The 25,919-nt window shown below is 51.3% G+C and overlaps 2 protein-coding genes across 2 annotated transcripts; both read left to right on the top strand.

The window, feature by feature from the left end:
• The first annotated feature begins 16,600 nt into the window (after nucleotides 1-16,600).
• On the top strand, nucleotides 16,601-17,871 carry LOC112960438 (putative P2Y purinoceptor 10). The gene has a single exon (XM_026054684.1). The coding sequence runs from the start codon at nucleotides 16,627-16,629 to the stop codon at nucleotides 17,647-17,649; it is 1,023 nt and encodes a 340-aa protein (XP_025910469.1). The 5' UTR covers nucleotides 16,601-16,626; the 3' UTR covers nucleotides 17,650-17,871.
• Nucleotides 17,872-24,608: 6,737 nt separating this feature from the next.
• LOC112960436 (putative P2Y purinoceptor 10) lies at nucleotides 24,609-25,697 on the top strand. Its single transcript, XM_026054681.1, has one exon. The coding sequence runs from the start codon at nucleotides 24,609-24,611 to the stop codon at nucleotides 25,695-25,697; it is 1,089 nt and encodes a 362-aa protein (XP_025910466.1).
• Nucleotides 25,698-25,919: the final 222 nt, after the last annotated feature.

Below are 25,919 nucleotides of genomic sequence, written 5' to 3'. Positions count from 1 at the left end.
TAAAAGATCAAGTCTGGAGTTGTCAGACTGGACCACGCTGCAGGAGGAAGCAGAAGAAAACACAAGATGAGTCACTGAGGTTGTGGAGGATGAGAGGAGGGGCCTGCAAGGAGAAGAGGAAGAACGAGAGCTGACGTTGGAGAAGGTGGCTCATGAGGAAGAGCTGAGTGAAGATAGCTGTAAACAACCAGACCATGGGGAAGAAGAGGAGAAAGGGGGTGGGATGGGATGTGGTGCATGAATGTGGAYATGAAGGAGGTAAAATTGGACCTGATGAGAGGCAGGGTGAGAGCCTGGAGGACAGAGACCTGAAGAAGCTGAGAGTGATGAAGGTTCTAAAGACCCAGTGAGGGTTTCAGAGACAGCAGAGGGTAGGGGATAGGCAAAGGAAGCTGATTAAGCAGGAAATAGGTGTGAAATGAGCGCCAAATTGGCAGAAACGGTAGTGAAAGTAAACACAGGAGATGCAGAAGATAATGGTGTCYTGCTGCATATTAAGAGTCCCCAGAAGTGAGGAGGATGAGATGACAGGAAAGCAGCAGTGAGGAAGACAGCCACCAAAACAGACAACTGCAGGCAGGACTAAAAAAGGGCTGAGGTGCAAGGAAGCAGAAGGGAAAACTAGCAGAAAATGAGAAGGAAAGCAGGAAAGAAGCAGGTCTTCATTGCAAGGAGAGTGCAGGAGGGAACATGGAGGACATGAGCACTGCAAGGAGAGCAGTGCAGAGAGATGAAGAACCAAAAGTGCTGCTGGATGTAGTTAACCGAAATGGGGCACTTTCCAAGATGCTGGAAAATCATCATCTTCCACAGCCTGTGTGCGGGTGGCAGGGACAAGAGAGACCAGAAATGGCCCCTGGCCCCGTGCAGACAAGTTGGCCGCCATGGCCCTTCCGGCACCTTCAGCCACCTCACCGCTCCCCAGGGGAGCCCAGGGAGGCTGAGCGTCCCCATCAGAGCGACCGTTTCTGCGAGTGATGACTCAGGGGGAACCGCYGGCCAGACAGGGGCTTCCTGCGCCTGCGGCTCCGCGGCGGCCACGGCCTCCCCCGCCGCCATGCTTCCTGTGGGCCTGTGTCCTCCGCGGGGGAGCGAGCCGGCCTGCGGGTCGCTGCCTGGATGATTACATCTTTAATTAGAGGAGAAAAAAGAAAAAAAAAAAAGCAAAACCGCCAAAAAGCACCTACCGAGAGAGAGGAAAATAAGGGAGGAAGGGAGCAAACGAGGAGAGGCCGCTGCGTTGCTGCAGCGGGCACACGTGGCCTGTGGAGGGGAAGACGTCCGTGTAGATGGAAGTGATGTCTGCTGGGCCCCGAGATAAGAGTCAAGTGGTTAGTATAAAAAAAAAAAAAGAAAAAAAAAAACAAAAACCCAAGACTTTGCCAAATTGAAGGTTCCCGTTTCGAGGAAACCTTTTCTCCTCGTCTCACCTAGTCGTAGCATCAGTGGAATAACCCCTTGCTCTCTCTGCATCTACAAATACATATTTTTTTTTCCACTCTTGCTTTTTATTTCAGCAAGACAACTCGTAACATAATTATAGCTTTATAAAAAATCATTTTATGGGGGTTAGCACTTTTCTGTCACTTCAGCTATGTCGTATTTATCACCCCACACAATCTTTTTTTTTGCACATTTCAGGACAGGACCCAGACTTTAGCACATTCTCAGTTTTTTCATGTATACATTCATCTCACTGAGTTTCAGTAGCAGATACCTCATAACCCGAGGCAAAGAACTGCTTACAGAAGAAAATTTACTATCTGAAGTGGTACTGAAGCTTATTGGTACAAATAGTCATATAATTAGGTTAAAAGGGGTATAAATCTTTATAAAGTCAATTTTCTTCCTGTTCTGAAGGCAAATTTTCTGCAAGGGAAAGTCCATTTAGCCAGAGTTTAAAACTGGAAAGAAAAAAAAAAAAAAAAACCCAACTTAAAATAGCAACAAAAGCCAAGAAGCGAATAAGTCATAGCTGTAATTTACTCCGTGATTACAAATGTATGGATTAGAATGAAGCCTGTTTACCGGAGAGCAAGAGATGGTCATATAGGTAGGAAGCACAGGGTGATCCCTTTAATTGTGATTTACTATTTCAAAGGATAAAATGCAGTTCAGTAGCTGGAAAGCTGGAGAGATCTGGGCCTAGCTCCTAATTCCGACATTTGTATTGGAAATGCCAGGCTATAGCAAAAATAGAATCCAGAATCCAGAATCCAGAACTCTACAGACAATTCCCTCCTTAGCCTTAGAGCGGCTCCAGACACAGGGCATGAGATACAACTTGCCTAACTTCAGATGGCACCTAGTCATCTAGAYTTCCTTTTAGTCATCAGTGCAAAGTAGACACTTAAAATAGCTACATTTATCTTCTCCTAAAATAGACACCTAAAACAATTACACCCTAAACATGCCCAGTCCTGTTTGGTAACCAAACGAGGAGTCCAGCACAAACAGCTCGGAGTCCTGTGTGCCTGGAGTGAGRGCAGTGACTGACTCAGCACTTGTCCAAAACGTGCTGAGCTTGCCCAAGAAGCGGAGCACTGGGTCCTTACAGGACTTCATGGACTGTCGTCCAGAGAGGATGAGCCCACAGACACACAGCTTGGTCACAAGAGCCATCAGATCTTCAACTAGCAACACAGGCTATGTGTTTTTCCTTAAAAATAAGGAAAACAAGCAAACAAAAGGGTCCTTCTGCTAAGTGTTTCTTACTATCTTGTCACTCGTCGCTCCCTGCACATGACACCGTATACTCCAGATTGCAATTTGAGAGAGCTGTCCAGGGAATGCATGGGAAGAACAGACATCTCACTCAGTTTTGCATCCATTCCAAAAGCCTAGAATTAGCCACTATCACACCTCAGTTTGAAAGYCTTTTATTCGCTCTAACCCTTTCATTTGAGGGGAAGCAGCTATTCAGGCAACCTCAGAAAGTTATGTAAAATCTCAAGCAAAACAGATCTGACGCTGTTCACCACGTTGCTGCTCAAGCTTGTCCTTTCTCATGTGGACTGCTCCAAGAGTCAGCTCTGAGGTGATGCAAGCAGCCTTGTTTTCTGTGAAAACAGAAAACCACCAAAACTCTCACTTCTAGGGCCTGAGGGCACACGGAGCAATGAGCACCAGAMAGACCTACCGTCCTGCAGCTGCACCTGGAATTCTTGTTGCAATTCTCTATCTACTTGCCTTTACTGGTCTCATGCGTTCGAGTCCTTTTTCAAGGGCTGCTTAGGAAAATAAACAGATGAACAAAAACTCTACCCAGAGTTGTATATGAACAAGTAAAAAGATGGCACCACCTGGAAACCATCCATGGTGACTGTAGTGTTTAGGTTAGCAAGTGCAAACAGACCATGAAGAGAGCAGATCTGCCCAGCAAGACAAAGATGTTAGTGGCACATCTGCCCTGTCTCCTTCTAGATGACACGGTGCATGGAGTGAGACCAGCTGCTGTTTGGAAAGGCGTGATCTGAGACCTGCTATGCTGCACTGGGCACAGTCTTTAAGAAGGCTAAAAGGCCCTGAGATGTGTGAGGATCTTTCTGGAGGCCTGTGGGCTGGCCAGCTGGTTTGGCCTGGCTACACCCACCAGCAAAACCCAGCAAAACGGCACATCGCATCCTCACTCAGGGGCAGAGCTGGGTGGGTGAAGAGACCAAGACCAGCACAAGAAATCAAAAGTGTTAGTCTTTGCAGCTCCTTGGTCCCCTACAGGGGCTAATATTCACTGCCTTGGTTCACATTTTAATGTGCAGAACACCTTAAAAGCTGTAAGGCGCTCAGCTCCTACATCAGAGGGGTTCTGTAAGTGCACAGTCATGTGTCTGTGCTTCATCTCGCACCTAAGAGCCTTCAGAGCTGCTGAACTMATAGCAGTGCAGCCACAGCTGATGAAACTGTGGGCTATCCAGCCTGCCCACAAAGCTGCATAAATATCGAGGCAGCTCGTGCCGTGCGACGCAGCACTCAGCAAGCAGCCCAAAGGTGACGCCCGCTGCAGGGCTGCCGTGCCGGGAGGCGCTGGGATCCGCACACCGCTTTGTGGACTGTCCGTTCGTCCCAAGCTGGTCTGCGTCCTGGCCAGCCTGCTTCCACTTCTATCCTATAAACAGGCCATGCAGCGTGGAGCGAACTGCAGGTTTCTGCAGGACAGGCCATTCCCAGGCATGCCACTGCAAAGCAAAACTTCGATGAACAAATGTGAAACCTCAGTGGGTGCAGAGCACGTCGGTGCTGCAGCTCCTGCAGCATCACAGGCTGTGCRTCAGCAGCAGCGGCCCTGTGCTCCAGGCTTGCCAAGAAGTGGGCTGAGAAGAAAGCATTTGGATTCAGGGCTTTATTTGGTGACTCAATGGGGAAATCTCATTGTCTCCCTTGGGTGATTGGTTCTTCATCAGCAGTCCCTCAGAAAGCTGAGCTTGAACAAAGGACTTACCAAAACCACAGTCCRGTGCTGGCCTGGACGTGTCTGAGCGCTGCACACCTTGGGCACCCAGGGTCCCTAGACCTGTGCCACATGCCAGGAACTGCCGGCCTGCAGCTCGTAACACCCAGCTCATGCCTAAATCCTGCTGCAGTCCAGGAGACAGCTGGGGTGGTGGCCATAGAAATTGGAATTTCCATGTGGCYGGAGCACCACATGGGCTCAGGGTTGGCATTCGAGGTGGGCTCACATCCMTGTCACAACTATAACAGAAGAGGCTCCAGGCTATGCAAGGAGATCACATTTAAGCAGCATCCCACTGGGAATTAAAAACCCTCCCTCTGCTTTGGGGCTCTCAGAGCTCCTCTCTCTCCTGCAGTAGCTTCAGTCCATGCTGCAGGCGGGCAGGAACACATTCTGCTGCGTTCCCTCCCTGGGAGAGGAGATTAATTGCTGCTGTCAGTGCTAACCAGAAACCATGCTGCTGCACAYGCGGAACATTTCCTGCTGCAGATGTTCCGCGCCGCACGTGCCGGCCGCCCGACCAGCACAAGAAATTRTCCTCGGGGCTGTTCCGGGCTCCTTCCATCAGCCTAAGGTCCGTTTGGACACTGTCCCTTCGTCCTGCTGCAAGCTGCTCCACAAAGTGCTCGGGATATACGGTTATCCTGTTGTTTTCCCACACAGCATCCTTGCTCAGGGCACAGTCACTGCTTACCCGCCCGACTGCTGGGGTGCCTGAGCACCCCGGGGGTCCCGGGGAAGCTACAGGAAGGTTGGAGGCTGCTGGGTCTCAATCCTGCCGTGCTCTAAGCAGAATTTCCCCGCGCCAAGACGCTCACACGCAGCAGAAGGCGGCTCTTTCCTTCCTCTGCAGCATCTGCTGAGAGCAGTGACAAAAGGCAGGATGCTGCTTCGGGGAGGGCTGCTGCCTTCTGCTCTGCGGGAATCTAATTAATACACGTTAATAGAAGTAACTTGGCGTTCATAATGTGGTGGCTGTGTTGTGCTGCCTCCTGTTATTCTCTTGAAAGAAAAAGAGAAAAAGAAAGAGAGAGTGAGAAAGAAAGGAAGAAAAAGAGAGAAAAAGAAAGGGAGGGAGGGAAGGAGAGAAACAGACAGAGAAAGAAACAGAGAAAGAAAAAGAAAGAGGGAAAGAAAGAGAGAAAGAAAAAGAAAGAAAGAAGGAAAGAGAAAGAGAAAGAGGGAAAGAATCTCCACATCTGATCTTTACAACATCCTGACAACACTGTTTTATTGATTCAAGTTCTCACATTGCTCTTCGTGCCTTGACCACAAACCAATAATTCCTTTTTTCTTTTTTTTTTAAACTGTGCGTTAATTCTCAGAATAATATGGTTTTATCATGCACTTACCAGATATCACAGAATCATCCACCATGGCTAAAAATGTTTTTATCTAGATAAAACAATGCTGAGAAGCCCTGGGAAAAGTGGAGATGGGAGAGACGGATGTAGAAGAGGAACCCAAGAGTTACTAAGGGACCTGAGAAACATCTGCCTTCTTCTTATGAAGAATAAACAGAAAAAAAAAAAGTTTCATGAAGAGCTTTGCATGCCAAAACAGAGAAACACAAAACGAAATAAACCGCCCAAAAGTCCGGCCTAAATGAGAAAGTGTAGAGTTCAGCTCTAGTTCAAAGCCAAAGATCACTTCTCAGCTCGAGCCCGACACAAGCTGTGGTTCCACTGAAACTATGGCTTGATTTTCAAGGGTCCATTTGAGCTTCTTGGAAATCTGGGGCTCAGTCCAATAGCCCCAAGACCATGTGGGATTCTTCCACAGGCTGCAGGGAAGAGGGGAAATCAGGAACTTAGCTCTTTGTCTAGGTTCAGGTTTTTTAAGGCTTTTTCCCCCCTATTTCTAGAACTATTATGATCTGGATCCTTAGTCATCCACAGCAGCTAAATTCGCATTGTGCATGTGTGGAGTCATTAGCCAAGGCATATTGCGAGTAAATAGCATTAATGCTTGTGCACACAGCTCAAGCACACTTGAAGCAAGCCTAATTTCTGTGCAGAAATGTCAAGAGTTTACCAGCTCTAAAAATCAGGTGGAAAATTTGCATGGGATTTGGACGGTTAAACCTCAGATTTAAAAGCTGATGAACAGATAGTGCTTGTGGTACTGGTTCAGTGCAACTACCTGTCACACTTTTCCTCTACAAGTGCAAATACTGTGTAGAGGGAGAAACATATTTAGACTGACTCCAGAGAAACCAAAAATTTCCTTTTCCTGGCTAATAATCTGATCAGGGATACTTAGAAGCAGGCACTKAAAATCAAATCTCTCAGGGCAACTATCAAAGCCTGAGCTTCAGAAATAGTATTTAAATAACTGTTAGTTTGATACAGTTGATGTGGATATAAAACAAAAGTTGAGAAACTAAAACGGTGAGARGATAGGGAGGGGGAGAGTAAGAAAAATATCACATAGCTTTTTTGTGCCGTCCCAGAATGTGAAGGATCATCTGTTTGCTTCAAACATGGCTATATTGCAGCATGCTGCTGACGTAACGAGGATATTTTTGTGTTGCATTTCCTGCCCAGGTGTCAGAGAACAGCAGCTCCCRCTGAGTGAAAGACAACCTGAAAAGAGAAAACAGAAAAAGGAGACAAGCTAAAGATGGAGGTAGTTGAGAAGTCATCAAAAGGAGAAGTTGTGACTGAAACATCAACATGGCCAATGAATTATCATTGCCAGGGAAATCTTGACTCCTCTATCCAAAAGTAACTGCTTGTAATAGTAGAGCTTACTCATTCCTTCCAACACACAGCTGGAGTTACAGTCTTCAGGAGATGCCAGCAAAGAAAAGCACGGGGAAAATGGGAAGCAGACCCCAGGTCTGACATGCGGTCCCTTTGGTTCCTGCTCTGCTCCCTCCAACTGGTTCCAGAAGACTAAGTCCACATTCTTGTGGGAGTGACCTCTCTTGATGAAGTCTCTTCCCACATCTCCTTTGGTTTTTGCCCAGAACTTGCTCGGTCGTTAGTCATAGCTCCGTTTGTAACTCCAGGAGGACACAGACTTGGCCTTCACAAATGGTCATGTTCAACCTTAGTGGAGTCCAGCACAGCTGGGCAGTCTGACAGTGTGTTACACTCAGTGCTAATATGCTAAAAGCAAGAACAGGATTTATAAGGAACTTTTGTAAGATGAAAAGCAACAACAAAAACAGCAAGCCTGGATTAAGCTAAGCCAACATCTCCCAGGAAGGACTGAGGTAAAGCTGCTCTGTCATCAGGTGCATACACCTATGTGCACCCCTACCTCTGGGCAGGGAAAATAAAGCAGCTCCCAGGGGTGCAGCCTACTCCTTTGCAATGATGGAAAGCAGGGATAGGAGCAACCCCCTTCCCTGCCTTTTCATCGTTTCCAATGAATCAGTAAAATCCTTGTGGTAGCTGCTTTGTTTTGTAGATGCTGCCAATGCTGTTTCTGCTCTAATGCAATGAGCAAAGGCTTGGTCCATGAGCCTGTTTTCTGCAGTGAGTCACCTCCCTCGGAGTCCTTTGCCARGCAGCAGGTACTCAAAGCAGACCTSAGACACGAYTTGCGCCGTTCATCTCTCGGTGCCAGCGTTGACGTCACTGGACTTGTTTTTTCCTCCAAACAGGATTACATCTGAGAGCAAGGCACGGGCCCAGGCCTGCGTTAAAGCCCATAAGCCACCCCATCTGTCCTGGGTCCCTGGGCAGGCCTCTTCCCACGCCAATTCGCCAGGATGCAGCCAGCTCCGCGCCACTTGCGCGCATGGAGACACCCGCCAAGCCCGTGGGAAACCCGCCGTGTGCGGCACGGCCCGRGCCTGCAGGGCACCGGCGCCAGGCGCCCCGCATTGCCGTCCTGCTCTTCCCTCTTCCCGTGTCTGCTGCTCCATCTGCCTGCCCTGGTGCCCGTCCCTGCCTGGATGCTGGAGCAGATGTCCCAGTGGGGACGCTGTGAATGACGGTCTGCCAGCAGCTCGGGTCTCAGCCCACGCACTGGGGGTTCGCAGTGGAGGGCCAGAGAATTTGCAAAGGGTTTTATCTTCCCAAGGTGCAGTTGCTTCGACCTAGGGCTGCGGATGTGTAAGGTGCTGATGGAGGATGCTGATGGAGGTCCCATTGCGACCTCAGACCACTTTGACTTGCTTGGTCTTTTGCTCTTGCATGGCTTGACCTGTGCCCCGGTCTCATGCACCTGCCTTAGCAGTCTGACCTCATCCTTGCCAAGTTAGCCCTGGTTTTCACATTTCATGAAAGTCACGGTTTGCCAAGACCTTTGCTGCTGTGTGCCCAGCTGAAGTGAAAGGGGAAGCCTGGGTGAACGAAGCGAGCGTGATGAAGCGCCAGGGCGGCAGGGCCTCTCTCTGCTCGGAGGGTGTTTTCCAGGCTCAGGAATCCCCCGTGCAGTTTGCTTTTTGTGCCTTCCAGTTCACATGAAACCCTCGTCCGTCGCTTTGCAGCACAGGGGCTGCGGCAGCCGCCCCGTCCCAGGGTGTGTGGGACACCAGCGGCTTCRCAAGGGGCATCCTTCTCCTCCAGCCTCCCCTTCCACTGCTCTGCCCTCCAGGCTGCCCAGGGCATCGCGCGGAGCCCTGTGCCCCAGGCAGCGCCTCCCGGCCCTCGGCAACGGCCTTGGCGCAGAGGAAGCGCTGCAAACATGCAAACACCGGAGCGCTGAGCCCGGGATCTTCCCAGCCCGCTTGCAGGCGCTTTCCCCCGCAGACACAGGCGGTACCGGCCCGACAGCCGCCCATGGGCAGGCCCCGGCAGCAGGGCAAGCTGCGGGACGGGGAATGCCCCCCTGCTCCGAAACAGGGCCAAAAAACCTCATTTCCTGAAAGCCAGCTCTCGTGTTGCAGGTACGTTCCCGATTTCAACAGCCTCAGGACATGCAGCTTCACACCAGTATCGCAGACTTTCATTACCACCGGTCTCCCAGTTTGCTTGGCAAGACAAAAGTGGTTAGCCACAGGCATACAAGAATTGTGATCATTGCCTGCTTCTAGGCTGGTTTTGGTTCCCATAGTCTGATGATTTGATGCTAGAAAGTAGGAGAAATCTCCTTGCAGGAATCCATGGAGAGCTGAATCCTCACGCAGAAGCTCTTGCAAGTTGTGAAACGTCCACATTTAGTTGGGTCTGACAAGAACTACGCAAATCTTTCTCCTCCAGCAGTGCTGCTATCATTGCATCCATTCCTAATGACATTCCAAGGATTTGTCCGAAATACTGGGCAGATAATAAAAAGGGATCATGTGCAGAGGCTGTGAGAGCTGCTGCAGAGCCTGGGGCTGCGTACCCTTGTGTAGACACCTGGGAAGGAAAACTGGAGCAAACCTCTCGCACAAGCTGAGGAAAGAAGATTAAAATCATCACCAACAAAAATAAGCAAGCATTCCTTCCTCCTGGCCCTGCACACACATTTGCTTTCCTCCAAACCCTCCCCAAAAGTGTAAGTGACTTCATTTTAGGTATTGAAAGACTCAGAATTGCAGGACAAAAGCGTTTTACCAAAGACAGCCGATGAAGCTAATTTTGGAAGCAGCTGCATGGAAAATACTGCTTAGAGGCTCGGAAGCGGTAGAATATAATATAATACATATTTCCTCTTTTCCAGTTTCTGCCAAAAAAAGAGAAAAGAAGAGAAAAAAACAGTTCAGAAATCAATAATAATAAATAGCAACAGCACAAATGGGTAAGTACCTGTGGCTGCTGCTGGGAAAGTCCACATCTCCCACGGGAAAGTCTCTGAAATTCATGCACTTCCAAATAATCAAGGTGCTCAGCCAGTCAGGATCAAATCCTGGGTGCTCTGCCAAGGTTTTGGGTGCCTTGGAYTCTGGAACTTTCTATTTTTCTTTTATTTTTTTTCTACTATCAGGGAGGAATGCTCCTGTTTTGTAGAAACACTGGGATTATGAGCCTTTTCAGCACATTAGAGCATCYTGTGCACAGCTTCATTAGCCCACAGGGGAGAGTGAATTCTGTGCTGTGCAATGCCTGACACTCTAAGGCAGAACCTACAGCCTTCCCTATTAAAAAGTACTGCTGCCTTTTGAATAAAAATGCTCTATTTCAGATAAAATCTGCCAAAGAGGCTTTGAAGAAAAATAACAGGCACTTGTACTAGGGCCAGGGAAAATCACCCACAACATGATCTAACTAGCTGTGCTGCATGATTTTAGCTGTGCAGCAATAAGCGATTCACCAGAGCAGTGTTATTGCAGCTGTCATCAAAATATAGGCAGGTAATTAGAAATGGTTGCTCAGAGTACACCCAGTTTTCACCTCTCCCTTATACTTGCCCTATATTTTTAGCATGGGAAAAAAATACATCATCATCTGGGGGCTCAGGGGAAAGTGCACAATTTTGAAATGTTTTCTATATCACGTTCCTCCTTTTATTATCTGATCTAGAGCGTGGAAGACTATTTCTTAATAAACAAACAGTTTATGTACTTTAATCCTCATATATGTTTTTCATGTCCTGTTACTGGTGTTTGAACGCCTTTGCATAAGTCCTTATAACTGGTGATAAGGACAACTGGGATACAAATATTTACTTTGTGCTTGTAGTAGGACGACTTTTGACAAAAGTCAAATAACTTCTTGGTAGCAGCTTTCACTATGAGCTTGTCCAAACAGTGAATACTTGAGCTGACACCAAAATAAATTTGCTATCCACAATCATTGAGATAAAAGAAACATTTTGACATGTAATCTAACTCTGGCTCTTTTTTTTTTCCTCTGGGTGAATGTTAATAATTACACTGTATTATGTATTTTAATAGTGATGATGTTTTAGACATGGAGCTGTTTTCCCTAGTTCTCACTCAAGGGTTATAATTTTTTCACTAGACTGACTTTTTTTGCCTTGCTGCCTTGAACATGTGGAGAACACACCAAAAAAGTGGCTGCAAATATTCCGTGAGCTAAACTGCACGGATGCTGCTGCCATCTGGCCAGACAAATAGCATCTGTGTTTCACATCTCGGAAGAGGGCTCGGCGGGGACGCGCTGGCCTGGGAAGGACACGGTGACATGTTTCTGCCTGCAGTCACTCTTGCATGTTGGAAGGACGCTTCCTCGCAGAAAAATGGGCAGATTTGGAGCTCAGGTTTTGCATGGAGCTGCTGGTGAATGTCCAGGCTCTGCCCTGTGGGTCTCTGAACCCGTCTGTCTGTCCGTCCTGCAGCTGAGTGGCCAGCACAGGGCCCAGGGGACAGCAGGACAAGCCACCACGCGGAGGCTGAGCAGCTGCTCCGAGCTCTGCGGCTCATTCCGGTAGCTGGATATTCCTTTGCCGATAAGCCAAAACCAAAAGCAGGGATAGTTTTAGGCATGTTATGCAAATCTGAGCTTTACCCACAGAGCGAGGGCRGTTAGATAGGGGGGAAAGTACAGCAGCAATTAGTGCAGCTGTCTGCAGAGTCTCTCGAGTAAACTCAATTTGGGGAGCCAAAGAGGCTGCATCCCACTGYCCTCCTCTGGGATAACTGGCTTAGGAAGCTGGGAGGAAAGAGCAAGGTTCAGGTCGGTCCTCCTGGTACCAGCCCTGCTTTCTGAATAGATGCAATCTTTCAGCCRAGTATTGCACAAGTCCAGGCAACATCCTTGTGTTTAGGATAGGAGAACATTATCCCTATATTGCTTTTCTATGAAGGATGTTACTCAAATCAGTGAGTTCTCCTAGTGGCAGCTGTGGGAGGGATGAAGGAGTGACAGGGAGAGGGTCAGGCAGACGAATCCCACCACCACAACACATCAGTCCTGCGTGCTTTGGCAGAGCTGGTTCCAGCGAGCACCTCCCCACTGCTAACGAGCTAACGAGCTACTCGGAATCAGCTGCACAGGATGTGCCCAAAAACACTGCAGTCTTGCCCAAAAGCACCCTCTTACTTCTCATGAAGCGCATAGAAATAATCCCAAAATAAACAGCTGACAATAGAAAACCCAGCATTTACCAACCTCCTTGGACAAGCCATGGGAATGAGYATCCACGGCCACAGGCACATGTGGGAAAGACTGATAATTCGGGATCATCCCTGCCTGAATCCGAGCTGCTCGCTCTAGCAGCCCGGTGGCACTGATGGATTCAGGAAGCTGGGCTGGAGCATCTGCGAGCCAGCCCGGAGCCCGGGGCTGCGGATTTTGCCCAGCAAAGCCCCAAACTTCCTTCTTGGGACCAGAGCCGCATGGCAACGAGGAGGAGGAGGAGGAAGGAAGGGGCTCCCTGGGGCTGCTGGCAGGTGAGTGTTGGGGACCTGGTGGCACCGCCACATGTAAACACAGCGCGGCGCCGGGTGGACCGACGCACGGACGTCCCTCGCACTTCCTCCCGCGGCGGCACGCGCGCCGGCTCCCCGCCGACAAGGTAAGCGGCTCGCGGCTCTCTCCTGCCTCCTGCTCCGGCGCTTCCGAGGAGCCCCGCGCTTCCCCACAGCCTCTGCCCCCCGCGCTCCGGCGGGAGGAGGTTGGTGGCACCGTGGGTGGCACCGGGGCAAGGTGGCCCCTGGGGCGCCTGGAGATGCTGGAATGGGGCAGCTGGAGGATCCGGGACTAGGGAAAACGGACATCCACACACGGGTCATCAGACTCCTCTTGGATGTCCTTACTGGACGTAACTTTCTTCTTTTGCCCAGTTGCTGCACATGTGCTTTAAAACTGCATTTGACAGTGAGGGAATTGCTGCAGATCTGCCCTTTCTGGCAATGATTTATGCTAAAAAAAAGAGGGAAAATGCMTCCCCTTTGCATGGTGCAAAGCCCCCAGCTCCTAGGATGAGCTGCAGCCGGAGCTCACGGCTGTTTGCTGGAGATGCAAGGTGACCAAAATAGAGGCAGGTGGTCGCGTTCGCCTTCACGTTCACCCAGGTTAAGCTTCACCTCGGTGCTGATGCTTTTGCACCATTCCCAGCCAAAGATGGGATGATGAGCCTGATGAGATGGAAATTCCCCTGAGCCGCAGCTCAGCTCTGGTGGACACCAGAGACCCRCTCCAGGGACACCGGAGATCCGTCCCAGCAAGACTCAACAGAGACAGGGACACCCTGCATGGGCACGGCTGCAAGGAGAATGAATCCAACCCGKGCTTCGGGCTTCAGGGCATTTTTGCAGTTGCCAAGAGCATCCCCAAACCTGGATTCTCATCCGCAGGGCAGCTCCATGCCCGGGATGACCCTCGTCCGGAGGAGGGAGAGCCCGGGCCAGGGCTGCCCTCCACCTCCTGCTCGTGCCYGCAGCTTCTTGAGCTGCTAGGGCTGCAGAAGCAAGAATTAGATGAGCGTTGCCAAACCGAACACATATCACCCCTGCAGATCAGGCAACCCAGATATGCACTTTTTTTTTTTTTCTTCTTCTTCTTTTTGCAAGAAGAAAAACAGGAAAAAAAAATAACCCAACTTCTTAACTGTCGAAGTTTCCACTCGTGCCCGCGGAGGCTTCAGTGCGAGAGCGATCGCGTGACACCCCCGCAGCTGTGCAGCGAAGGGCAGCGCCGCCTTCCTTGGAGCGGTTGCCCTGCCCGCCGATGGACACGGCGGGAGGACGGAGGCCTCGTGAACGCCGTTCCCGGGCTTCTCAGCCCCATCATGAGGAACATCCTTTTCCTGGAAATGCCACGAAATAATAGTTTCCAAACGTCCAGCTACAAGTAAGAGCTTGCATGCTTAATTCTTTCCTTACTGCAGCAACGCCGGGAATACAGACTCTTTTTAAAAAGTACAAAACTCCTAGTCAAAAAGCACTGGTGATTTTTTAGTACCTTTTTTTTTTTTTTTTAAATTTATTTTTGGAATGGCACGTTCTGAAAGCAAGGTCTCAGCAGGAGGCTGGTTCAGAAGAGCCTTTCGCTGACTCCCTGCAACACAGGAGCAGGACGGATAGGTTGGAGGGAGCATTTCAGCCCCTGACTTTCCTGTGCATCGCACAGCAGCCGCCTCAGCCCTCTGAGCAGCTCTGCAAGCAGAAGGGCTCGTTTTGGGTCACCTTCACCACGTGCTCCTGTGTCTGCCTGCGTGTGTGGGCGAGCAGCAAGGGGCACCGAGGAGGGATGTGGCTCCAATCTGAGGAAGAAGAGCAGGACGAAGGTCAGGAAGGCGCCTGGGGATGCTCCTTGCTGCAGGTGCCCAGAGCAGCAAGACCAAGTTGGGGACAGGTAGTGGTGCCACCTCAGGCTGCTCCTGCTGCGGGACTGTTCCAAAACGGGGCGAGAACCGAAATCTTGATGAGCTCTGACACCTTGTGGACAATTAGCAGAGGGAGAGGAGCCGGTGGGGACCTGTCCCTGCGGCAGCAGGACTTTGTGTCCCCAAAGGCACAGGCTGAGCCTGACACCACGTGTGTGCATGCACCATTGTCCACCCATTCCTCCAGATGTGCCCTGTGGGGTAGGTGGCTTTGCCCTGAACACCCCCTGCTCACCCCATGGCTGGCGTGGGACATGTAAGTACAGGCTGAGAGTGTCTATAGTGACACCCATGAGCAAACGGACTGTGGTGACTCATTGGACACAGTCTCCTTAGGAACACGGATCCGCGGCTGCTTCTTCAGCAGTGATGTTCCTCAAAATGGAACCCGACCCTCCACGATTTAAGTGGCCGCCTGGCACTCATGGCTTTTGGAGAAACATGGGTCACAATGTTGACACCCAAGGAAGTGCAAACAGCAGATGAACTCTAAAGCAACGGCTCAGTGGGTCCTTACCAAGCAAGGATGTCGCATGAAGAGGCGGCAATGGGCTGCAGTGAGCAGAGCTGTCACTGAGGATGGGGACAGGGCCATGTGTTCACCTAGAGCTGCAGACACGGGCAGAAAGGAAGCACAAACCTTCTGGGTTCCAGAAATTCAAAGCCATCTCAAGCCCTGGGGTGCAATGCAAAAGATGCCATTTCAGCTGGACAAAGGAGGTGTGTTCCTCCCGAAAAGGAGGAATGCCTGGGTGCAAAACTGGGGCTTTCTCGATCATGGCATGTCATTGACTTGGTGCTTCTGCAGGATGCAGCCCGTCTGCTAAAGCCAACGGTGCTGCAGAAGATAAATCAGGGTGCTTGTTTTTGGAAGACTAGGAGAAAAATGAGACTCAAGGGAAGAGAAGTTGAAGCAGAGAGGCACTGGAGCTGGCAGCGGGGCTCGGCGGGGCCCCGGGGCGCGGGCCTCAGCGCTTCCTCCCCGCCGGCCGCTGTGCACGGCAGCCAGGGCGATGCCCTTGAGCTCGGGCTGCGTCCCGGGCCAGGACCTCGCCACGCGCAAGTGTTACCAGAGCCTGAATTACAACCCTCCCACAACAGCCCCAGCAGAGCCTGGACCAGCTGCCAGCTCCCAGCACCGCAACCGGCCCCGAGCTGAGAAGAACAGCTCTTGGTGCTCTCTGCGACTGCAAACTCTCAACTCTTTCCGTTTTTGTCTTTATAGTGTGAAAAAAAAGCCATTAGTAACAGGATGCGAGTTACTAATATCTACCTAGCTAGACACTTTTTCTGGCAAATGCCCCTTGTAAGTGATGCTTGCAGAAGATGAGTCACAAGCAGTGAATCAGTGTCCGTGGAGCCACATGAAATGGGATGCTGACATTCAAATTTTTTTTAACCATTAAATTAGACAGAGGAGGGAATCACTGTACCAAGAATAACTGCCCTGTGGGGAAATACTCCATGAAAACAAAGTCTTCTTGCTCAGGTTACCCTTTGGAAAGAAGCCCCAGTTAAACCTGCTGAGAGCAGAATGAAGGCCCAGCAGCCACGTCTGTGACATTTGGCCATCTCTACTCATCTGAAGCCAAGGAGAACAAGAAGTTCGAAATATCTCACAATAAAATTATCCGATGAATATAAGTGTTAGGGCGGAGGGTGCTGGGGAGATGAGAAATGGAAGCTTGGGATCAGATTAGGTTGAGCAGCTTCTACAGCCTTGGTGTAGCAGCTTGGGACTACTTCACCCACGCTGATGTTTTTGAGACAGTGCCTATTTCAGCTCCTGAAACTGTATCTTGTTTAAATATATTTAAGGTAGCCTGAAAAATCCCCAGCAGTGGTGGGAGACCTTGGAGAAGATCCCTTTGCAGAATAAAGCAAGAGGYTTTACAGGGGAGACATCTCCAAACTTCTACTTCCTACCAAACAATCAAATAAGAAACGCAAATTTAACTCCTTCAGTGCCCYTGCCTTTACAATCTTTGGTTTTATTCCTTGCAGAAATGAGTCATCCACTCTATCCCRCGCTGAACGTGTCCAACGGTCCCGTCGTGATGCAGAGCAACCGGACCTGCCCTGATCCCGTGATAACATTTAAATACAGCCTGTACGCCACCACRTACACCATCATCTTCATCCCCGGGCTGCTGGCCAACAGCGCTGCCCTCTGGGTTCTGTGCCGCTTCATCAGCAAGAAGAGCAAGGCCGTCATCTTCATGATCAACCTGGCCATGGCYGACCTGGCCCACGTGCTCTCCCTGCCGCTGCGGATATACTATTACATCAACCACACGTGGCCTTTCGGGAGGTTCCTCTGCCTGCTGTGCTTCTACCTGAAGTACCTCAACATGTACGCCAGCATCTGCTTCCTCACGTGCATCAGCATCCAGCGGTTCCTCTTCCTGTACCACCCGTTCAGGGCCAAGGGCTGGAAGCGCCGCTACGACGCGGCCATCAGCGCGGCCGTTTGGCTCCTGGTGGGCGCCGCCTGCTCCCCCTTCCCCATCATGCGCAGCTACGGCCTGGCCAACAGCACCAGCACCTGCTTTGCCGACCTGGAAGTCCGGCAGATCGACAGCAAGGTGGCCACRGTGCTGATGACGGCGACGGCGGAGCTCTTCGGCTTCGTGGGCCCTCTTGTCATCATCTTGTTCTGCACTTGGAAGACAAAAATCTCCCTTCGCGACTTCCAGATCCCGTCCCAAAACAGCGTCGAGAGGCAGAAAGCCCTACGGATGGTTTCCATGTGTGCCGTTGTGTTCTTCGTGTGCTTTGCACCGTACCACATCAACTTCTTTTTCTACATGATGGTGAAAGAAAATGTTATTACGGACTGTTTCTTACGTAGCATCACTCTCTATACCCAGCCCTTCTGCTTGTGTCTCGCAAGCCTGGACTGCTGTCTGGATCCGATCCTGTATTTCTTTATGAATTCGGAGTTTCAGGATCAGATATCCAGACACAGCAGCCTGGTCATCAGGAGCCGGCTCATGAGCAAAGAAAGCGCCTCCTCGATTAAGGAATGAAAAGAAGGCCTAAAAGAGTAGCCAAACATCTCACCTGCCACCCAAAACTGTCTGCGATGTTGTGCATCTACCGACCTCTACAGAAGATCCTGCAGGTTTGTTTTATCAGGGGATTTCGGGGCAGTGGAAATCCTTTGATTTGCACAAAATGAGAATGCATTTAGGAGCAGTGTGTGTTTGTGGCTGATGTGGGACCTGAGGTGGGACGTGGCYGGTGCCCACGCAGGACATCACTGCACCAGGGAAGTGCTGGAAGGAGCAACAAGGTGTCTGCAACGAGGCGGTGGCAACGGCCCAGCAGCTCCTCTCCTAATTCCCCAGTTTCAGTGATTCCGTGACCCACTGGGGACATCGTGCACTGACATCCACCAAAGGGGCTTCTCCACTGAAAACATGCAATGCCCCCAAAGAGCCCCAAACGATCAGCGACTGCTCTGCATCCCCACGCTCTGTGTTTGCCCCTTCTCATCGCCTCCTGAGCTTGCTCCTTGGCCACTCTCATGATCTTCACGGTTACATTTTTACGACTTCATTAACTGTGGGCACATGAAAAGTAGGCACGAGGCGCAGCTTGATTTACTCCTGCAGTGCTTTATATAAGTCAGTTTTTAGGTCACGTTTCCCTGCTCTGGGACACTTCAAGAGTTTCTGCATGTGGATTGCTGGGGATGGTTGCAGCAGTGATTTACACCCTCAGGAAAACCTGGAGCTTTCCAAAGCATTCGCAGCAACTCTCAGGCCACATCAGTGGCAGCATTTCATACATTGCTATAAAATATAAGAAACCTCAGAAATACTTGCTAAGTAGAATTGCAATCTGCCCACCTAATTCCACTCATGGTTCAGCTCAACCAAAGGTTTTCTGTGCATTAGTTTTGCACACAGAGCAGTGGGGAATGGCACACAGGCAGGTTTGAAGGACCGTGACACCAGAGCTCCTCTGGAAGACACAGAGGACATACRTGCCCTTCCAATAGAATAAGCTACCCTAGTTCTCCCATTTGTTAAAGGATGATTAAGGTCTATGGCATGACGAATTTAGTCTTGAAATGTGCTTATGTGAAGAAAAGAGCTTTTAAAAACAATATGTTCTTGCAAGCTGTTCTAGTTTTCTAAAGAGAAAGCTGCCRAGTGAACAGTCCATCTCCCATGGAAGCCAATGGAAATATTTCCACTGGTTTAACTGGGTAGTTTGTTATCCAATGTTATACATACACATGCTCACACATTGCAAATAATCCCTTTAAGCAGAGGTTGATGCTCAGGGATAGCTAAGCATGTGTAAAGGGATTCCTGCCAACTCGGCAACTTCCTCACGACTTAGACCCTGTACAACACCACTTGTGACCAAGACTCTAGTTTCAATGGTTGTTTTGAGGGTTTTTGTAGACCTTGGTCACCTAGCACGTGGCTGGGAACTCCTTGCTATAAATTCCTTCTCAAATAATCCTGCATTTATGGAGGAAAAGCAAGTTGAAGACATTTCTGTGGTAGATGTGTAGCTTGTTCTACTTTCGTTGTTGTGGTTCTTTCCAAAAAAATGATGCTTTAAAAATAAACGCGTTGTGGTAAAAGTAAGCCTGATTTCATAGTTACCACTTGCACGCATAGAGCTGAACGAGAGCTATTTCTCCATCGCACAGACCACGGAGCTGCCTTCAGATGATCCAGCGCATTGGCCACCACCAGCCTTTGTTGTCCTTCGCTTGCCAGGTACAGGAAGGTTTTCGCCCCAGTTGACTGAGTGTGCCTGCTTGAGCAGGGGGGTTGCACTAGATGATCTCTAGAAGTCCATTCCAACCTCCATCATTCTGTGATTCTGCGAAGATTTTAGTGTTCTTTTTCTTTTTTTTTTTGAAGTACAACTGGATTTAGCCATTGGATTTAGCCATGTTTTGGGACTTAAGTCCCTCAGGTTCATGAGAGCAGTCAGATATTCCCTTTCCCTGGTATTTGTGGTGGCAAGAAGAGTCTCTGTTTTGTCCAGAACTAATGCATCTGCTAGCTAAAGAAAACATCGTCCCGTCTTAACCCACATCTCAGCCCAGGTAATTCCTCTCCCAACGCAAGTCTATGGGAATGGGTCAAAAGCATTCGGAAAAAAAGCAGCATCAGGGCACAGCTCCCAGGACACAGGCTCTCCCCAAGCCTCCGATCCAGAGGCAGGATTCAGTGAGCAGCCCAGCTCSATTTGCTCTCCCCACAGGAAATTTCCCGTTCTCTGTGAATCCCCCAGGGATGCTTGAGGAGATGCTCGTCTTGGGGCTCCCCAGCTCCCTGCACGAGGGTGGGCTGCTCTTTGCGGATAAGACCTCTTCCTTCTCCAAAGCCCGRGCTTGTTTTTCCATACATCCTTCAGGTGCATCCTGTCCGATACGAGCAGATGCCCTTACACGCGCTTGGCCTCCTGCCCACAGGATACCAGTATCAAGGCAAAGAATCAAAGGCCTTAGATAAAGCTTCTCGGTTATTTTAAAACTCCTTTTTATCTTCTGCCTTTAAGCATGCAAAAAGTAAAATGTAAAATAGTGTAAAATATGCAGGTTTGCATCAGTAAGGAGACAGAAGAGCTAAGTAAAAATGTACCTGAGGTCTCAAGTAGAACCAAGAGGTTGTGTAGCATGTGGTGAAGGGACGGGGTTGGTGCTCAGCACCCTGACCTTCCAGGTCCAGGAGTGCCACCCTCTCCTGCACTGCACAGCAGCGAGGAGGATGAGCTGAAGAAGAGCCCGGAATGACCGTGATCCCAGCCTCCAGCTGGACACATCGCTGTCTATAAATAGGAGCAGCCGGCTGCAGAGGATGCTGGACACGTTCCTGGGGCGCCGCAGGAGGAAGGCCGGCCCGGATATCCTGATAAGATGCCCTTTTGCTTGGGAGATGCGGCTGGAGTGCGGAGAGAGGGATGCGCTGGGGCAATGCTCATGTCTCCTGCATGTCTGGGGGCCCCAGCATCGCTCCTGCTGCAGGGCTCCACAACAGCTCCCGAAAACGCTGCGCGCGCAGGAGACTCCGGGCAGGACCAGGATGGAGAGCTGCAGGCTCCTCTCTACAGGCTTCATTTGCAGTGGAGCATGCGGCCGTGCAAAGCCCTAGGTACATCTATAAGTGCTGCTATTTGACCTAYTTGTCCCCCCCGATTGCATTTTCCGTGCAGAATGGGCAGAAAAGGCCCGCGGTGCCGGGGCTGCCGTCCCCCGCTCTGCATGTGCAGGGACCCGAGCCACGGAGCGGGGCAGCGGAGCCTGGAGCTCCCACCGGACCGTCACCTCCAACACACGCTCCAGCCGCTTCCTCTTGGCTGCTGCTCCTCACTATGTTTCTACATCCTTTAAGGGGCCAAATAACCTACTTTTTAAAAAATYTAGCAAAAATGTTTTTATTTATATACTGAATGCAGTAAGGAAGGGAAGGGTGGCAGCAGCGCGTTGCAGACGGTGGGACATCATGTCACACTACGCACCCACTGATCRCAAGGCCTGGAAAAGGACCCTTCTTTCTCAAGTCTCCTGTGGGCACTAGAAGAATTAAAACCCCCTCACGCACACCTATATATATTAACAATCACACACATACACATATTTATGCAAATACACCCTGTATTAATATATACAKGTATATATATAAAATATATTTTTGTAGATGTCCAAAGGGAAGGAGTTAACAGAGGCAAAAAGAAGAAAGACACGGATGAAGCTGGAAGCCATGGATGCTTTTTCGGAAAGCGTTTYGGGAATCTCTCCACCTTAACCCACCATGTTATTTCAGGAATAAAGCCCAAACCCTTAAACGCTTTAGCCTATAGCCTGTATAGTCCCACAGTTAATGAAACCCGCAAGAAAGGGAGGAAAGGGAGGGAAATTGCTGCCTTCCACTGAGCTTCTACTGCTCGACMTTGTGGCTTTACTTAGTGAGTATTTCCTGAAACCCTTTTTTTTGCAGATTTTTTAGTTATTTTAGCAGACAAGTGTTTGCACATAAAAGCAAGAACAGCCTGACCGAGGCAACTGGGTAGAAATCCCACATGTTTCTGCACAGAGAGATCCGTGTCCAAGTCCTAAATCACATTGCAGTCGCTCAAATGATGTCAGCGTCTTTCCAGTTGTTTAACGTCATTAGCCGTACACATTTGTGTGGCAAAGAGAAGCAAAATACAGGATTTCCTGTTCTGCAGACGCCGCTGCATCGGGCTGCAGATGCCGCCTGGATCTCGGCACTCCGAGATTCCCCTCAACATGCTGGAGCTCGGAGAGGAACCCGCGGGGCTGAGGCTTCGCACCAAAGTTGGGGCAAATAAAAGCCTCCTGGCTGCTCCCRCTGCACACTAGCATGGACATCGTGCCCCCGGCGAGCGGCACGCGCAGGGAGGTAAGCTGCATTTCCCTCCCCTTTGCTCCAGGAGCTCTCCCAGCTCCGAGCAATGTGTCCACGCGTGTTTCTCCAAGAGGATTTACCAGCTGGATGCTGCTGCAACATCCCCAGCAGCTTTGGAGAATGGCAATTTATTCCCATTTCTTTTCATTCCGGAGGGCTGGGGAAGCTGAGCACCAGCTTGTGCATGCAGTGGGAGGTGGGAAAATGTGCTCAAAAGCCTGATTTATGGAAAATATTCCCAAACCATTTTGATCAACGGAAGCCGATCCATTCAACTTATATGTTTTCCATTACTGCCGGCTGGACTGAAAAAGCAAATGAAATTACAGCTTAAAGCAAAACGAAAACCTCCACTGCTGGGAATGAGAAGCTTTAGAAAAACTTAGTTCCAGCCAAAAGCAGGGTTTTTTTTAATTTTTAGTAGATGGCTCTTCCTTCCCCTACGCTTGGCCGGCAGCAGCTGGGAGGGAGCGGGCGCTGCCGTGGGGCGCCCCAACGCCAGGGCTCATCCGGGGTGCAGCGGGGAGGATCCCATGGAAAAGCTGAGGGCCGGGGTGCCCCTAAATGCGGGCGCAGCAGATGCAATGCGGGCGCGCAGCGGGGCTGGGTGGAGCGCGCAGTGATTCAGAAAACCCGGGCGATTCCCGGCGCACGCTGGCACGGACAGAACCTGCAGGGAGAGAAAAGCCTGCCCAGTGCAGCCGGCGATTTACAGCCTGTGGGGCCATATGTGCGAGTGGGGCTTGACTCTCCTGGTGGCCAAACCTCGCTGCCCTCCCTCCTGCAAGGAGCATCTTCCTCTGAATCAGATTCAGCCTCTTATCAGYGACMAAAAAAAAAAAAAAAAAAAGCAATTGCAGAAATTGCAGAAGAAGCCAGGAGCTGCAAGGGGTGTTTTCTTCCAGTTTCAGAAAGTCGCTGAACTTGGGATGGGGACGGGCCCCCCTCAGCCCCAGCACCGCCGGTGGCCCCGCGCGGAGGACGAGCAGGGAMTCGGGTAAGGGGACGGGGACAGGAGGGCCCGGGGGTGCCCAGGCCAGGCCTGTGGTGCTAATCACAGCCCTGCTCTTGCAGGAAGTGCCACCCTGCCGAGCTCTCCCAAAGTGAAAGTGTCGCTTGGCACGGAGAGCAAACACAGGACAAATGGGTGCAGGGAGTGCCCGGACCGCGCTGCGGGCCAGCGGCCGCGGCAGGGATGCAGGAGCCACGTGAAGAGCTCCCCAAGGGCATCGTCTCCCCATTTCCTCTGGAAAAYCAAAGGTGAAGCTGCACAGTTTCTCATCAGGCTCAGAAAGCCTCAGTGCCAAGATTGTGCACAAGGCTCGGGCTCATTTCCTGGGAAAGGAGGTTTCTCGTGTGCTCGAGCCGGGCATCCCGGCCCTGCCAGCTCCGGCAGCTCCRCTTAGGTAGGAAAGCCAAAATCCTTGGGCAGCGCTCACTGACCCAAGGGCAGTCCATGCCGCAGCCGGGCAGCACGGGCTTTCACTTCACTCTTTCATTTTTGCATCCCCAAAGTGGAGAAATAAGTAAGAAAGCCCAGTTTGGCAAGGATTCGATTCAAAAAAGGCAAATGTGACTGCGAAGCGCTTGCCTTCTCGCGCCGCTCATGCTGGAGCTGCCCTCCATGCCCAGCAAGGTCCAAAAGGGAAGAGCTCCGACCAGCCGGACAGGCTGGGGGCAAGATGGGTTTTGGTACCGGGGCCCTCTCTGGCTCCTGGATGGTGGTTCTGCATATATATAATATATATTTATGTATACATATATATGCATATGTGGAAATTCATGGAAATTCAATGGGAAATTCATGAGCTTCACTACGTCTTGCAGACGTGAACAAGCGCCTGTGAACCGTGCACAGCCCCTGGGTGCCCCCAGCGCCAGAGACAGGAGCTGGAACGGGTGCATGGATGACCATGAAGTTCTGCTCTCACAAACAGGCCGCTGTATTTATCTTCCTTTGCGTCCGGTGCTGCGGCTGGAGGACCGTTCCCGTGGGAGCAGCTGCCCGCGCCGCGAGCCCAGCGATCGAGTTAGCTCTTCRCTTTGGATCTGCGCTTGGGGCTGGAGCCGGAGCGCTCCTGGAGCTGTCTGCACCTCTCCATCGCCAGCCCCGCTGAGCTCCCGGCTCCGTTAAGCTTGCCCGGGATGTGCTCCAGTCCACAGCACCCCAGACCTGATGGTCYGAGCTGTTCCCGGCTAGCTCTCTTTTGCTATATAGATTTATGCACATATGGATACTGCAGATAGAAGCTCAGCTCCCAGGGATTGTGCACAAGCAGGGAAAGSGGCAGTGCAGCCAGGCACCAGCTCCTCCACTCCAGTGGGGTCAAACGCTGAGGTCCAAGTGTGGCCACCTGGATCATCTGCCACACAAAAACGCTCACTGGGGCAGCTGGACCCTTCTATGAGAACGTTGTAACCTAACTCTTGGATGCCAGGAGCCCTCTCACCTAAGACTTTCATTCATTTATTTGATGTGGGAAAACACTGAGATGTTTTTGGCATGACAGCATCTCTTTTTTTTTCTCCCCACAGAAACCCTCCACCCGTCTTGGTTGTCTCCTGAGCGAAGAGAGTGAGTCAAGATGGAGAGCAACGCGTCCGTGGGGAACTGCACCCACCCGCAGATGTCCTTCCAGTCCACGCTGTACGCCASCACGTACACCATCATCTTCGTGCCGGGGCTGCTGGCCAACAGCGCTGCCCTCTGGGTTCTGTGCCGCTTCATCAGCAAGAAGAGCAAGGCCGTCATCTTCATGATCAACCTGGCCATGGCCGACCTGGCCCACGTGCTCTCCCTGCCGCTGMGGATATACTATTACATCAACCACACGTGGCCTTTCGGGAGGTTCCTCTGCCTGCTGTGCTTCTACCTGAAGTACCTCAACATGTACGCCAGCATCTGCTTCCTCACGTGCATCAGCATCCAGCGGTACCTCTTCCTCCTGCACCCGTTCAGGGCCAAGGGCTGGAAGCGCCGCTACGACGCGGCCATCAGCGCGGCCGTTTGGCTCTTCGTGGGCGCCGCGTGCTTGCCGCTGCCCATCGTGCGCAGCCCGGCCCTGTCCAACGCTACCAACACCTGCTTCTCGGACCTGGGCGTGAAGCAGCTGACGCCGGGCGCCTCCATCGCGCTGGTGACGGTGGCCGAGCTCTTCGGCTTCGTGCTGCCCCTGGCCATCATCGCGTGCTGCACGTGGCGGATGCGGCGCTCCTTGCAGGACGGGCGCGCGCCGCTGCCGAGCGGCGCCGAGAAGCAGCGCGCCTGGCGCATGCTGCTCATGTGCGCCGCCGTCTTCGCCGTCTGCTTCACCCCCTACCACATCAACTTCCCCTTCTTCATGATGGTCATCGAGAACATCATCGAGGCGTGCGCCGTGCACCGCAGCGCGCTCCGCTTCCACCCCGTCTCCCTCTGCCTCGCCAGCCTCAACTGCTGCCTCGACCCCGTCCTCTACTACTTCTCCACGTCCGAGTTCCAGGACGAGCTGCTGCGGCTCCGCGGCGCGGCCCTGCGCTCCCGCCTGCGCTGCCCCGGCCGCCGCATCCGCAGCAGCACGTGGAGTTTTCCACGCTCCGGATTCTGGTCCCTCCCGAAGTTCTTACGCCGAATAAACAGCAGGGAAATGCCGCCGGTGCCCCCAGACGAGCTCTTGTTGGAGTCCATCTCTTGAGATACCAGTGTCTGCCCCCAGGCAGGTGATTGGGTGCCGGTGCATTAGGTCCCTGAGCATGTCCTGGATTCCCCCTTGCATTCCCTACAATTCATGGAGTCCTGCAGGAAAGGGGAATATTTCTAAAGCAAGAAAACAAATGTGGGTGTCTCTATTTGTCATTCTTGAAACCCCTTCTCAGCCCGGGGACACCTTGTGATCAGGCGGTGCTGGCCCRGGGAC

This window comes from Nothoprocta perdicaria, unplaced genomic scaffold (genome assembly GCF_003342845.1).
Source record: "Nothoprocta perdicaria isolate Ctin4 unplaced genomic scaffold, notPer1 scaffold_124, whole genome shotgun sequence".
Taxonomy (NCBI): domain Eukaryota; kingdom Metazoa; phylum Chordata; class Aves; order Tinamiformes; family Tinamidae; genus Nothoprocta; species Nothoprocta perdicaria.
This window is presented reverse-complemented; position numbering and strand designations above follow the sequence as displayed.